Source organism: Topomyia yanbarensis, chromosome 2 (assembly GCF_030247195.1).
Source record: "Topomyia yanbarensis strain Yona2022 chromosome 2, ASM3024719v1, whole genome shotgun sequence".
Lineage (NCBI taxonomy): Eukaryota > Metazoa > Arthropoda > Insecta > Diptera > Culicidae > Topomyia > Topomyia yanbarensis.
In genome coordinates this window covers 17976498-17989096 of record NC_080671.1, presented here as the reverse complement: position 1 = coordinate 17989096, position 12599 = coordinate 17976498, and the positions used below count along the sequence as shown (strand labels likewise).

General features: G+C 37.7%; 2 protein-coding genes across 2 annotated transcripts; one reads left to right on the top strand and one right to left on the bottom strand.

Moving 5' to 3' along the window:
• The first annotated feature begins 5861 nt into the window (after nucleotides 1–5861).
• On the top strand, nucleotides 5862–8012 carry LOC131681796 (gastrulation defective protein 1 homolog). The gene is made up of 2 exons (XM_058962837.1): nucleotides 5862–6019; nucleotides 6077–8012. The coding sequence occupies exons 1-2, from the start codon at nucleotides 5941–5943 to the stop codon at nucleotides 7954–7956; spliced, it is 1959 nt and encodes a 652-aa protein (XP_058818820.1). The 5' UTR covers nucleotides 5862–5940; the 3' UTR covers nucleotides 7957–8012.
• A 42-nt stretch (nucleotides 8013–8054) lies between these two features.
• On the bottom strand, nucleotides 8055–8749 carry LOC131679273 (NTF2-related export protein). The gene is made up of 2 exons (XM_058959976.1): nucleotides 8553–8749; nucleotides 8055–8497 (listed from the first exon to the last, which is right to left on the bottom strand). The coding sequence occupies exons 1-2, from the start codon at nucleotides 8571–8573 to the stop codon at nucleotides 8099–8101; spliced, it is 420 nt and encodes a 139-aa protein (XP_058815959.1). The 5' UTR covers nucleotides 8574–8749; the 3' UTR covers nucleotides 8055–8098.
• Between the last annotated feature and the right edge of the window lie 3850 nt (nucleotides 8750–12599).

The window sequence follows — 12599 nt, the reverse complement described above, 5'->3', positions numbered from 1 at the left end:
CAAAGGGCATTTTGAATTTACTAGAATGCCTTTCGGTCTCAAAAACGCTCCTGCTACCTTTCAGAGAGCAATGAATGATATTTTGGGAGACTACGTAGGGACAAAATGCTACGTATATCTAGACGACATAATCATTGTCGGATATAACTTGAATAATCACTTAGAAAATTTAGAATTAATTCTAAAACGTTTATCTGACTACAACTTAAAAATACAGTTAGATAAATGTGAATTTTTGAGAAAGCAAACAGAGTTTCTGGGACACATTATAAGTTCCGAAGGGGTAAAACCAAACCCAGGAAAAATTGAAAAAATCATTCAGTGGCCAATACCCACAAATCAAAAGGAAATAAAACAGTTCCTTGGATTAGTCGTGTACTACAGGAGATTTATTAAAGATTTTTCAAAGATCACTCGACCAATGTCAAAATATCTAAAGAAAGAGTCAACAGTAGATGTGCAGGACTCTTCATACGTAAATGCATTCAATGCACTCAAACAAATTCTATCCACAGACCAAATACTGGCATACCCACAATTTGATCTACCTTTTATTCTTACAACAGACGCATCTGGTTACGCACTAGGTGCTGTATTGTCACAAATACAGGATAATATCGAAAGACCAATTGCATTCGCTTCCCGAACACTGTGAGATACAGAATCGCGATATGCTACCAACGAAAAAGAGGCTCTAGCCATACTATGGGCAGTAAACAAGTTTAAACCATATTTATATGGCCAAAAGTTCACACTAGTGACCGATCACAAACCTCTTACTTTCATTAAAACTTCCGATAAGAATCAAAAAATTTTACGTTGGCGCTTAGATCTAGAAAATTACGACTATAAGGTAAAATATAGGGAAGGCAAATCACATGTAGTGGCCGACGCGTTAAGCAGAATGCCGATCGAAGCAAATGTAAATGAAATAATGATATAATTCCCTATCTCAAGAAGATCACATAGATGACGCAGAATCCACTGCCAACAACTCACCCGAATCCTTTGACTCCCAAACCATTCACTCCGCTGACGAATCAGCTGACTATTTCATTCATTTTTCTGAACACCCCATAAATTACTACCGAAATCAGCTCATCTTCAAAATCTCACGTCTAGATACTACAATCCGAGAAACCTTTTTTCAAAATTATCATAGGACAATAGTGTCTAAAAACAGTTTCACTAAAGAAGACGTTACACAACTTTTGAAAACCTTCCACAACGGACAACAGACAGCCCTTATGGCTCCAGAAAACATCATTCAGATGATACAAGAATCTTATAGAGAAAATTTTAATCAGAAAGGTCATTTCGTGTTTACCAATTTAATGGTCGAAGACGTCCAGAGCGAAGAGCGACAAAATCAAATAATTGCGACCGAACATAACAGAGCACACCGCGGCATAACAGAAGTAGAAGCAAAAATCAGGAGATCATATTTTTTCCCAAATGTATACGCAAATGTTAGAAAGTTTGTAAATTCATGTGAAACATGCAATACCCATAAATATGAGAGAAAACCCTTCAACATAAAAATATCACCCAGGCCTATTACAGAAAAACCTTTAGACAGGGTCCATATGGACATATTCATTATAGACAAATGCAGTTTCTTATCCTTAATCGATTCATTTTCCAAACATTTACAAATGATAGAGCTAAAATAAAAAAAACCTGGTCCACGTTCAGAAAGCGCTAGGAAAATACTTCAGTGCTTTCGGAGTTCCTCGAGAAATTGTAACCGACCACGAAACCACCTTTCAATCAATACAACTAAGAAATTTCCTAAGTCAATTAGGATCACAAATCCGTTACGCCGCCTCATCAGAATCTAATGGGCAAATAGAAAGAGCACACTCCACAATCATTGAAATATTTAATACTAATAAACAGAAATTTAGAGGTATGGGCACAAAATCAATTATAAAACTATCGGTAGCACTATACAACAACTCAGTACATTCATCCACACAGTACACCCCGAATGAAATATTATTTAATTAAAACAATATTGTTAACCCAGAAGAAATAATTAGAGATGCGCAAGAACTCTTTCTTAAGGCTAGATTTAACATGGAAAAAGCACAAAAACAAATTTTAAGTCGAAATTTAAACAAAGAAGATCCTCCAGTCATAGAAGAAGGGAAAGAAGTCTTTATAATACCAAATATACGCACAAAAACCCAAGCCAGAGCAAATAAAACAAACGCCAACGAGGTACAAGACAAAACATTCAAAAATAACCGCGGTATAAAGCGACACAAAAACAAAATAAAAAGATTCAAAAAAACATAACAAATTTCTATTTCACACCTTGATTACAGATGCTCCAATATTACATAGGAATCACCTTGATATTCTCGACCATTTCATGCCAAGAACTAACTATTCGGAACCTACAAAATGATCTAATATTAATGCAAAAAACAACCCTCTGCCAAATCCAAACCGGAAACATTCGTATTGTTCACCCAATTAACATAACTACTCACAAATTTAGTGTACCATAAGCAAAGAAAAAATAATGCTTTAATCGAACTAAGTAAACACAAAATTCGAGAATTGTATTCAAATTTTGTACAAATAAAACCAGCACCGCACCAGAGACACAGAAGAATGGACGCTATCGGCACAATGTGGAAATGGATAGCAGGCAGTCCAGATGCCGAAGACTCACGAATCATTTACTCAAACCTCAACCAACTTATCAACGAAAACAACCATCAAGTGAAGATCAACAATCAAATCGACAAAAGAATCTCAGCTCTTACAAACACAATCAATCAAATAATAGACAAACAACAAATCAACCAAATCGTCCTCGACGAACTAGACGTTATCACCACCATTATAAACATCGACACTCTCAACAAAATTATAACAAGTATTCAAGAAGTAATGCTATTTTCTAGAATTCACGTCACTAGTAACGGTATACTAACCAGCCAGGAAATTCACTTAATCAAAGACATCATCAACAATCAAGGAGTCCAACTCAATATTCCCGAGGAAGCCCTAAATTTTGTTACACCGAAACTAGTAATGAACGAAAACACTTTACTGTACATATTACATGTTCCAGAATTGGAGAAGGAAAAATCCACAATCATACGGATCTACCCCTTGAACAAAAACGGTACAGTTATAAAATCTTACCCCCAATTTCTGATCAAACAGGCAAAACGACTCTTCACCACATCAAAACCCGAAGAGTATGTCCAATTGCAAAGCTACATCAGAGAATTCAACGACTCTTGCATACACCCACTCATCATGGGAACGGAACCACTATGTCTAATGGAAACTAAAAATGAAACTACTGCACTACTAATAAGCAATAACAAAATGCTCATTACAAACGCACAAAACAATGAGCTACAGTCCGACTGTGGCCCACACAATAGAAATCTATCAGGAAACCTTGTAATATCATTCTCCAACTGCACAATAGCTTTCATGGGTCACCACTTTACATCAAAGGAAAAAATAACCGAAAACGAGACTATTCTAGGTGCCTTCCACAACCTAAACATAAAAAGCGAACTTTCCAAAAACTATGACGTTGAAAAAATAGAAAAAGCTACCTTAATAAATAGGAACAAATTAGACGAAATATCACTTCGACACGAAACAGATTGGAAATGGAAATGGAGCCTTCTTGGAGGAACCTCGTTAACATCTGTTTTATTGTTCATCACCCTCTACTTAATACTTTTCCATTTAAGAGCAATTCATATAAGAGCAACAAAGAGAAATCAACGCCGAAGATCGTCAAAATCAACGAATCAAAACAACCCATCAAGTGCCGAGGACGACACTTTTTCACCCCCCCGATGAATTACGTAGGGACCTGGACACTGACCAGCAACGCAGACGCCTAGGTCAGCACCTGAAGCCACTCACCGCCTCGTGTGGGAACATTAGTCTTGTCAGCATAATGTTCCCTTAAATACCACCTGCTAGACCAGCGTGGTTGTTCAGTATAAATGTATCTACGGTCAGGGCCGCTAAGTTTTAAGTCAATCAAGTGAAATAAAGTGCATAAAGTGAAAACAAACTTTTTTAAAACTTCGAACAGGTGGCCCAGATCAAGATTTTATATATATATATATATATATATATATATATATATATATATATATATATATATATATATATATATATATATATATATATATATATATATATATATATATATATATATATATATATATATATATATATATATATATATATATATATATATATATATATATATATATATATATATATATATATATATATATTTCACTCTAGTGAGAAATTTTGGTTTTTACCAAATTTTCCTCCTTAGGGTGAAATATAGCATAGTGCTTTCGCATAGGCCTGCTAAGCCAAGACAAGTTTCGGCTTCACTTGTGTCTCATCGGCATAAACAGAACTTCTGCTCGAACGGGACATCACGTTTGATCAGTCGTTTGATTGAAACACATAGTGTGTTTTAGTTTTAAGGGATTTGCGTCAAGCCGGCGCTAATCTATTCCGACAATACGTTAGTGTCGGTTTCTGATGAGGCGAAGCCGAAACGCAACATAGTATGGAATAGGCAAACAGAAAAATGATGTGATATCTGCTATGAAACAAATTTCTATGTGGCATACTATTATAATTTCATTAATTAATATCTATGTGTGACAGATAATTTTTATGTTCTACTACAAATTGCAAAAAATTATGTGTGAAATCAATATATTCAATATAACTAATTTTCTCGGTGTAAATTTTCGACTGTAATTGTTATGAACTGAAAGAGTTTGTATATACCGCACAAGGAAATAAAAATTCATCAAAATTCAGTACAGGTTTAGATAATTTGTGCATTCTAATTAGTGAAAATACATCAGCCAAGAATGGCCATTGTGTCGCTGGCTAAAAGGAACAAAAATGATTCGTCGCTATGAAACAACGATAGAGGATTATTTTTCTGCTTTTTTTTATTTGGCCTATTTGGCAGGTATATCCCGGAATCGAAACAATGATGTTCCTACCCGGTCAAACCATTCGGAATTTGATTCGGAATCCTGAATGGAGTCAGTATGGATTCCAAATCAAATGCAACAACCGATTCTGAAACCGATTGATTCGGAATCGGTTGTTGCATTTGATTTGGAATCCATAATGGCTCCATTCAGAAATCCGAACCGGTTCCGGAATGAGTTTAACTGGGTACCATTGATGCCAGCGACAATCCAAAACTAGTGTTCTGTATCTACTAAATATGCAAATCACGTTGCTTCCGCGAGCATGGCCGTCCTAAATTCAATAGTAATTCTTCAAAAGGGCTAATGAGACTTTTGTAAACAAACTTATTTCGCTCATTATTCCGCCAACGAGTTGAATTTTATGAAAAATACACATGAATCAACATCTTTACCCTTGGCAGAATCAATTTCAAATGTTGTCTGTGTTGAAATGATAACAAATTAAGAGAAATCAGCAAAACAAAAGTTTGTTTACAAATCTTATTAGCCCTATTCAAATGTTGATATGGAATTAGAACCGTTCCCACTGAGACGTCCAAAAAATTGTTTCAAAATCGTTCAACACGGGTCCAACGATGAACGTTTGTTGAACGGTTATTTGGACGTTGTCCAAATTGGTCCAACGAACGTCCTTCATTGGACGATTTTGAAACCAACCGTTCTTAGAGGATTATGTGCGATGCGTTTGGCACTTTTCGATAATCTCCCCACATCTCTATATAAGAATCGTCTCTGGTGTTTGAATCGCTGTGATGGGTACGCAACCAGAAAATTAGATCGGTTTCAAAGCAGCAACTGTTTCTAAAGGGGCTGTTTGTTTTGATACCATTTTGATTCAGTCTTGATTTGGGTCAATAATGTAAACACCGGATACGAAGTTCAGAAAAAAGAGATTTTTTTTAGTATTATAAAGATGAATAAAGGAAAAATAACTTTCGGGAAAATTCAACTTAAGACAGCAACCGCGAACAGCGATGAGCCAACTCCATCAAGTAAGTACATTAACAACTGGCTATCACTATTTAATAAACACCGATATTATTTTCCAGGTTCCGGTTTCGGCTCTTTCGGTCGTACTGAACCACCACCAGGACCCATACCGCCTGGTTCCAATGCCGACGTAGAAAAACTTTCCAGCGATTTGGAAAACAGTCGTATGCAGGAGCTAATGGGTATCACTGGATTTGGTCGGAAGGCAAAACAGTTCGACATCAACGAAATGATTCAGAAAGCAAAGCAAAACGCCCCCAGAGCCGAGGTGGATCACGATGCTATTCCCAATCCGTCAGGAGAATCGTCAGAAGTAGACGACGACGACAGTGAAGCGGAAGCCGTTGGGCCGATGCCTTCGCTGATGGTATCGTCTGAAGGCGATATTACCAAGGGTAAGAAAGAACGCAAACAGCAACGCGCAGGTGAAGGTAGTGATGATAGCGACATTGACGAGGATGACGACGATTTTGATGAGGATGCTCCGATCAACAAGATTCCAAATTCTCACGAAGTTGAGATGCGACACGGCTCTAAAGCTGTCATATCACTAGCAGCCGATTCCTCTGGAGTGCGATTGGCTTCCGGGTCGGTGGATTATAATTTAAACTTCTGGGATTTCTCCGGTATGGACAAGTCGATGAAGAGTTTCCGAAGTTTACAGCCATGTGAAAATCATCCAATCAGAGATTTAGCTTATTCCAGCACGGGAGACATGATTCTTGTGGTTTCTGGAAGTTCACAGGCGAAGGTGTTGGATCGAGATGGGTTCGAAAAAATGGAATGTGTAAAAGGTGATCAGTATATAACGGATATGATGCGGACAAAAGGGCACGTAGCAGGATTGACGGGTGGAAGCTGGAATTTTGCCAAAAAGGAAGAGTTTTTGACTAGTGCCATGGATTCTACGTTGCGAACATGGGTTTTTGCAAAGTCCAAGGAACAGAAAAATGTCATAAAGACGCGAGCCCAAGGTGGGCTCAAAACGATTCCAACTTGCTGTACTTATAATCGTGATGCGACCTTAATAGCAGCTGGATGCAGTGATGGATCGATACAAACATGGGACACTAGGAGGATGTTTGTTAGTACAACTCATTGCGTCCGTGATGCCCATACTAAAGGCAACGATATTTCGTCGGTTTTATTCTCCTACGCTGGTCAAACCCTGGCAACAAGATCAACTGATGAAACCCTCAAACTGTGGGATATGAGAGCATTTAAAAAACCGCTGCACGTTTTCGGGAATCTATTTTCTCGCTACGATACGACTGATTGTTGCTTCAGTCCTGATGACACTATGATACTTACGGGGGAATCACTTCCAAAGGGACAGAAACTATCCAATCTATACTTCTTCGACACCAAAACTTTTGAAACTGTGTCAACCATTCCCATCACAGATTCGCATATTATTCGAACGCACTGGCATCCAAAGCTGAACCAGATATTCATCGGTTGCGGTAACGGAATCATTCGTGGATTATACGATGAAAAACGAAGCATGAGAGGAGCTAAACTATGTGTAGTACGAACATACCGCAAGAAAAAAGACATGGAGATGGTTGGAGCCGCGCAGGTCATTACTCCTCATGCTCTTCCCATGTTCCGCCAAGAGAAATCGCGTTCCCACCGAAAGAAACTGGAGAAGGATCGTCTGGATCCGGTGAAATCAAAACGACCCGATTTGCCTATCACAAGCGGACAGGGAGGACGTGTCGCTAGCTCTGGAGGAACTCTTTCATCATATGTTATCAGAAATTTGGGTCTCAGCAAACGGGTTGAAGATGACCAGGATCCGCGTGAGGCAATCTTAAAGTACGCTAAAGAAGCAGCTGAAAATCCTTATTGGATTGCTCCAGCTTATACGAAGACACAACCGAAACCAATATTCAACATCGAAGATGAACCAGACAGTAAGAAACCTAAAACCGAATAAATGAAATTAATTGAAAATAAAGTTCTACTCACCTACCAGTTCATGTGATGTTCAAAGGGTGATTTCTTTCATTAAATTAATGGTAAAATCACGCCCACCTAAGTTACATTGAGTAAATATATTCTTCGTCACAATCATATTCTTAGAAAATTGCATCTTGTAGCCGGAAGCAATCGCTAGCAATTTTCCACTTGTCGCCCTGCGCCGTAATCATGAACGTCTGTTGAAATGGTTTCGTCGGGTTGTCCTGGAACTTGACCGTTCCCGATACCTGAATAATGAAGGTCAACTGTGACGAAACGGCATCATCGACAATGGGTTGCGCGTCCAAGGTGCTCATAATGTGTTCCGATCTGGGCAGCTCCTGGAAGTATTTTTGAATGTTGTCCTTGCCGGTAGCACCGTTTCCATTCCACACCAGCAGGCCATTGTCCATGTAAAGTCGAGCCATCTGGTGGCGCTTTTTATCAACGCTTTCGTAGTATAGTTTGGTGAATTCTTCGGCAGTCCGGCAAGCGGTGTCGATTTTGGTGCGGAGATCCTGTGAAAACAAGATGAAACATAACCTAAATAGCGGAGAAAAAAATAGTACCTACCGGTTCGATAACAGTCGTCATTTTTATGTAGAACAATAGTTGGATATTGAATGTTCAGTCACTGTTTAAAAGCAGCTTATTTAATTCGTATTTGCTTTGGATTTGAAACTTTCAAGCGGTATTATTTAGACGGAAGGTAGACGCCAGACGCCACTGCGATACGATTTATTTTGTTTGAGTTGATTTGACAAATGACAATTCGAAGGGAGGTAATAGCCCTTCAGAAACATATTTACACGTGAATCAGAGATATTAATAAAACAAAGTAAATTTTTTCGTTTCCTCGAGGATCCTATTAAGGACCTACACAAAAAAATTTTGTCGCCGTGTTCCAGCAATATTTTGCTTAATTTTCATCAGCTGAAGGTTTCAGCAATTTAAGATAACGATTGCTCAGCAATTCGAATTAAGTCAATTTGACAGATTCACTTTGCTAATAATCAGTAATTGAAAGTGTCAAGTTGACAGTTCATTTGCCGAATTCTCAGTATTTCGTGTTGAATTACTGAAAATCCGGTAATTGCGCTGTCAACTTGACAATTTAAATTGCTGAATTTTCAGCAAAGCGAATCTACCAAACTGGTTCAATTCAAATTACCAATCTTTTGGCATCTTGGATTGCTGAAACTTTCAAATGATGAAAGTACAGCAAAATTTTGTGAAATCGTCCACCAAATTTTGGTGTGTACTGAGAAGCCAAAAACAAACATTATTCCAGTTTGTACAGCAAGTCTTTGTAATTCTGGTCCTGATTTTACCTTAATTTCAGTTTCAATCATTTAACCCTTTTTAAATGTATTTATGCGGCGACAGCGCCTTTTATACAATGCAAGTAAAACAACACAAAATTGTAATGTCGAATAGGAGAGCAATGTCAAATCGGTTGCGCCGATATTTTGATTTATTCCTGCAAGCCTAATATTTCAAAATTGTCTAACACAAGTTCAACAATGGAACCCTGTTGAACGATCTACTGGCCGTCACCCAACGTTGGTTCAACAAAGGACCTGCATCGGACGATTCTGAAACATCGATTTCTTAGAGGGAAATATCGAGTATATAGGGCACGATCGATAGGGTGACTAATCTGGTTTGGCCCTCAACATATTTTGGACTCTATTTATACATTTGGCTCCTTTACTGCCAATTCCTTCAAATTTGTTTGGTTTTTTGAAGGTTATTACATTCTTTGGGTTGTCAACAACGTTAATACACCTGCCATTGCTTCTAAATTTAATCAAAATTCATGGTTGAAAAAAATGTCATCGGACGTTTCTTAATTTCACGGTTGTCAAAGAAAATAGTGAAAGTAAATACAAGTATGTATTGTATTTGGTAGAAGTAAAGCAATACACGATTGCCAAGACACAGTTGCAGGGATACCAGGTATCTTTTTCAAATGTCTTCACATTTTATAAAATTGTCTTAATTTGTCTTCAACGGCCAGGATTCTGAATCGGTTATTGATTTTGAGCTAGAATTCTGCCAGAATTCAGTCAGACAACCGAATAAATTTGTCTTCAAAATTAAAAACACGTCTTCACAACATTTTAAATTTCTTCAAAATGAAGACAAATCTTCAAATCTGGCATCTCTGCACAGTTGCCAAAAAATAGTTGTAAAAAAGCATTTTTAAATGTACAATTAGATAGGGCGACCATTTGTTCAAGTTTACTAGGACATGTGCTGGTTTTAACTGATTGTCCTGGTGTTCTGATATGTCGAGGAAAACGCTTAATTTGTCCTGGTTTTACTGTTTCAGACCTAAGTATTCTTCCAGGTCCAGGTCGCAATCTTGGCCGACCGCAAACCTAAATGTAACATAAAGTCGCTCTTTAGCAGAGTACAAAGACCCGTTATTTCTATTCCTACAGCGCGGATGGAGTATGAGTAACCCCTAAGTCGATATGTGCGCTTTGAATCAGTATTGTATCGGTTGATTTCAAGAGTGGCAATATTCGGCTAATGTGAATGTTCATTCGAAGAGAATATGTGTTTTTTTTTCTGGTGATGAATTTAGACTCTGTCCAGTTTCATCACATCAGAAATGTTGTACTGCTCAAAACCAAGAAGGTGTAAATAAATCTAAATGGGACAGTATTAGCATTTTTGGACGTCTATATCGCGATTAAGGTGGCAGTCATACGCTGGTGAGAAGAATTCGAAAAGTTAAACCCAACCTTTAATGAATAGTCAAATTGTATAGTTAAATAAATCTTCGGCTAATGCATTTCCAATTTCAGCTAAGTTCGACGCAAAACACATAATTTCTGGTAAATAAGACATTCTTTAGCTTTAGAGCTTTGAGGAGAGAACTCCGAAAAACAATGGTAATACAAACGGTCAAATTTAACAACAAATAATTGTTTGTATATTTTGTTTGCATTTTAAATATGAAATTGTGTAATATTTCACCGATAGTCCTCTAAAATAGCAATGGTTGCTTGTTTGTCAACGCTTGGCAACTATTGGCATATAATAGTCTCGATAACACGTTCAGATTGAACATGTGAAAACTGTACTGCTTACATACTTTTGCGCTTAGTTTATAAAACCACCTTAAACACATTACGGAATACGGAGTATTTCTTCTGGTCTAGACAACGACCAAATGGTGAACGGTAAACCTGCCCTACTTGATCATTGCTCCTTGACCAAGGCATTCAGTATACTCAAAGAACTTCATCCAACTATGCAGTTCAGATTACCACATGTTAATTCTATCAGATTCAGATATATTATGCAAATGCTTCTCTGTGATATATCACTTTACCATTTTCATCGCTAGTAATCTAAGGGTGCTCGGGATTTTGATGGGAATCCTGTGCATGATGGAGTCACTTGCCAATAACTTTTTTGGATCTATTCAGATCCTTTTGCCACCTGGTGGTTAAATCTAAACCCATGCTGTTATTCTTATGTTTAGATGATTTTCCCATACAAACTCAAATTTTCAAAATGTGTGTGCAAACACTTTTATAATTTAAAAATCTGGCAGAAGGAGAGGTTTGTCTTTTTGTCTGGAAGCTGCAAAAAACTCTGACTATGCCAGATAAATCTGGCATAATGGCATCCCTGGTCGTGCACTCAAAGTTGCTGTTAAGCAGTGGTCACACCTCTACTTACCGTTTAAACTTACGGGAATTTCGACGCTATCAAAAATGGTTTGTTCGAGTTATAGTTCCAGCTCAAAAAGTTTGCAGTATGTTCGGGTTGTACCTATTTAAGAGGAGTTGCGGCTAAATTGAAAATTTGAGTATTTAGATGCTATTGCCGTCTTCTATTTATTTGTATAATATTAAAAACAATTTCTTTAAGAATTCTTCAATGGTGTAATTGTAGATATATGGCATGAATTCTTAAGACGTCGACCGCATTAGTAAATAACCCGAAATAGCACATTGTCGTCCATGTTCGCCACCTAGTCCACCGGTAAACTAACATCCAAAGCGTGCTCCCTAAATGTAGATTTATATTAGATGAAGTGTCTGGGGGTGGTGACACTGTCTATCAGACCAAACGCGACATTCACATGTCAGTAAGTACACCACGAAGTCTATAGTTTCCATAATTAGACACGAAAACGGACAAATTTCGCGTATTATAAATAAAGCTCCTGAAGGTAAGAAGGAACCCCAGGGCTGGAGAAATACTTGAAGGAAAGCGATAAATCAAAGACAGCTCATTCCCGCGTTTGACTCGATCAAGACCAGGTAATAAAACTTTAATGACATTACAAGGGAAATAATTAAGACCAGGTATTTTTATTCATGATCGAGCCAATAAAATTTCCCCTATAACTCCGTTGTCCATTTTTCTTTTGCCTTGTATGTATATGAATATAAATCCTTATTGACACTAGGCGATAGTGTGAGGGGAGACGGAACAGCCCAAACTGAACAGATACCAAACTGCTGATAGCCAATCCTCTGGGGCCTATAACGGAAATGCAAAAAGTGACCCAGAAAAGGTACAATCGTTTGTGCAAATGAACAAGACTAGCTGCTCATATATAGCTTACCGGATGGGGTCTGTGGAGAACTAGTT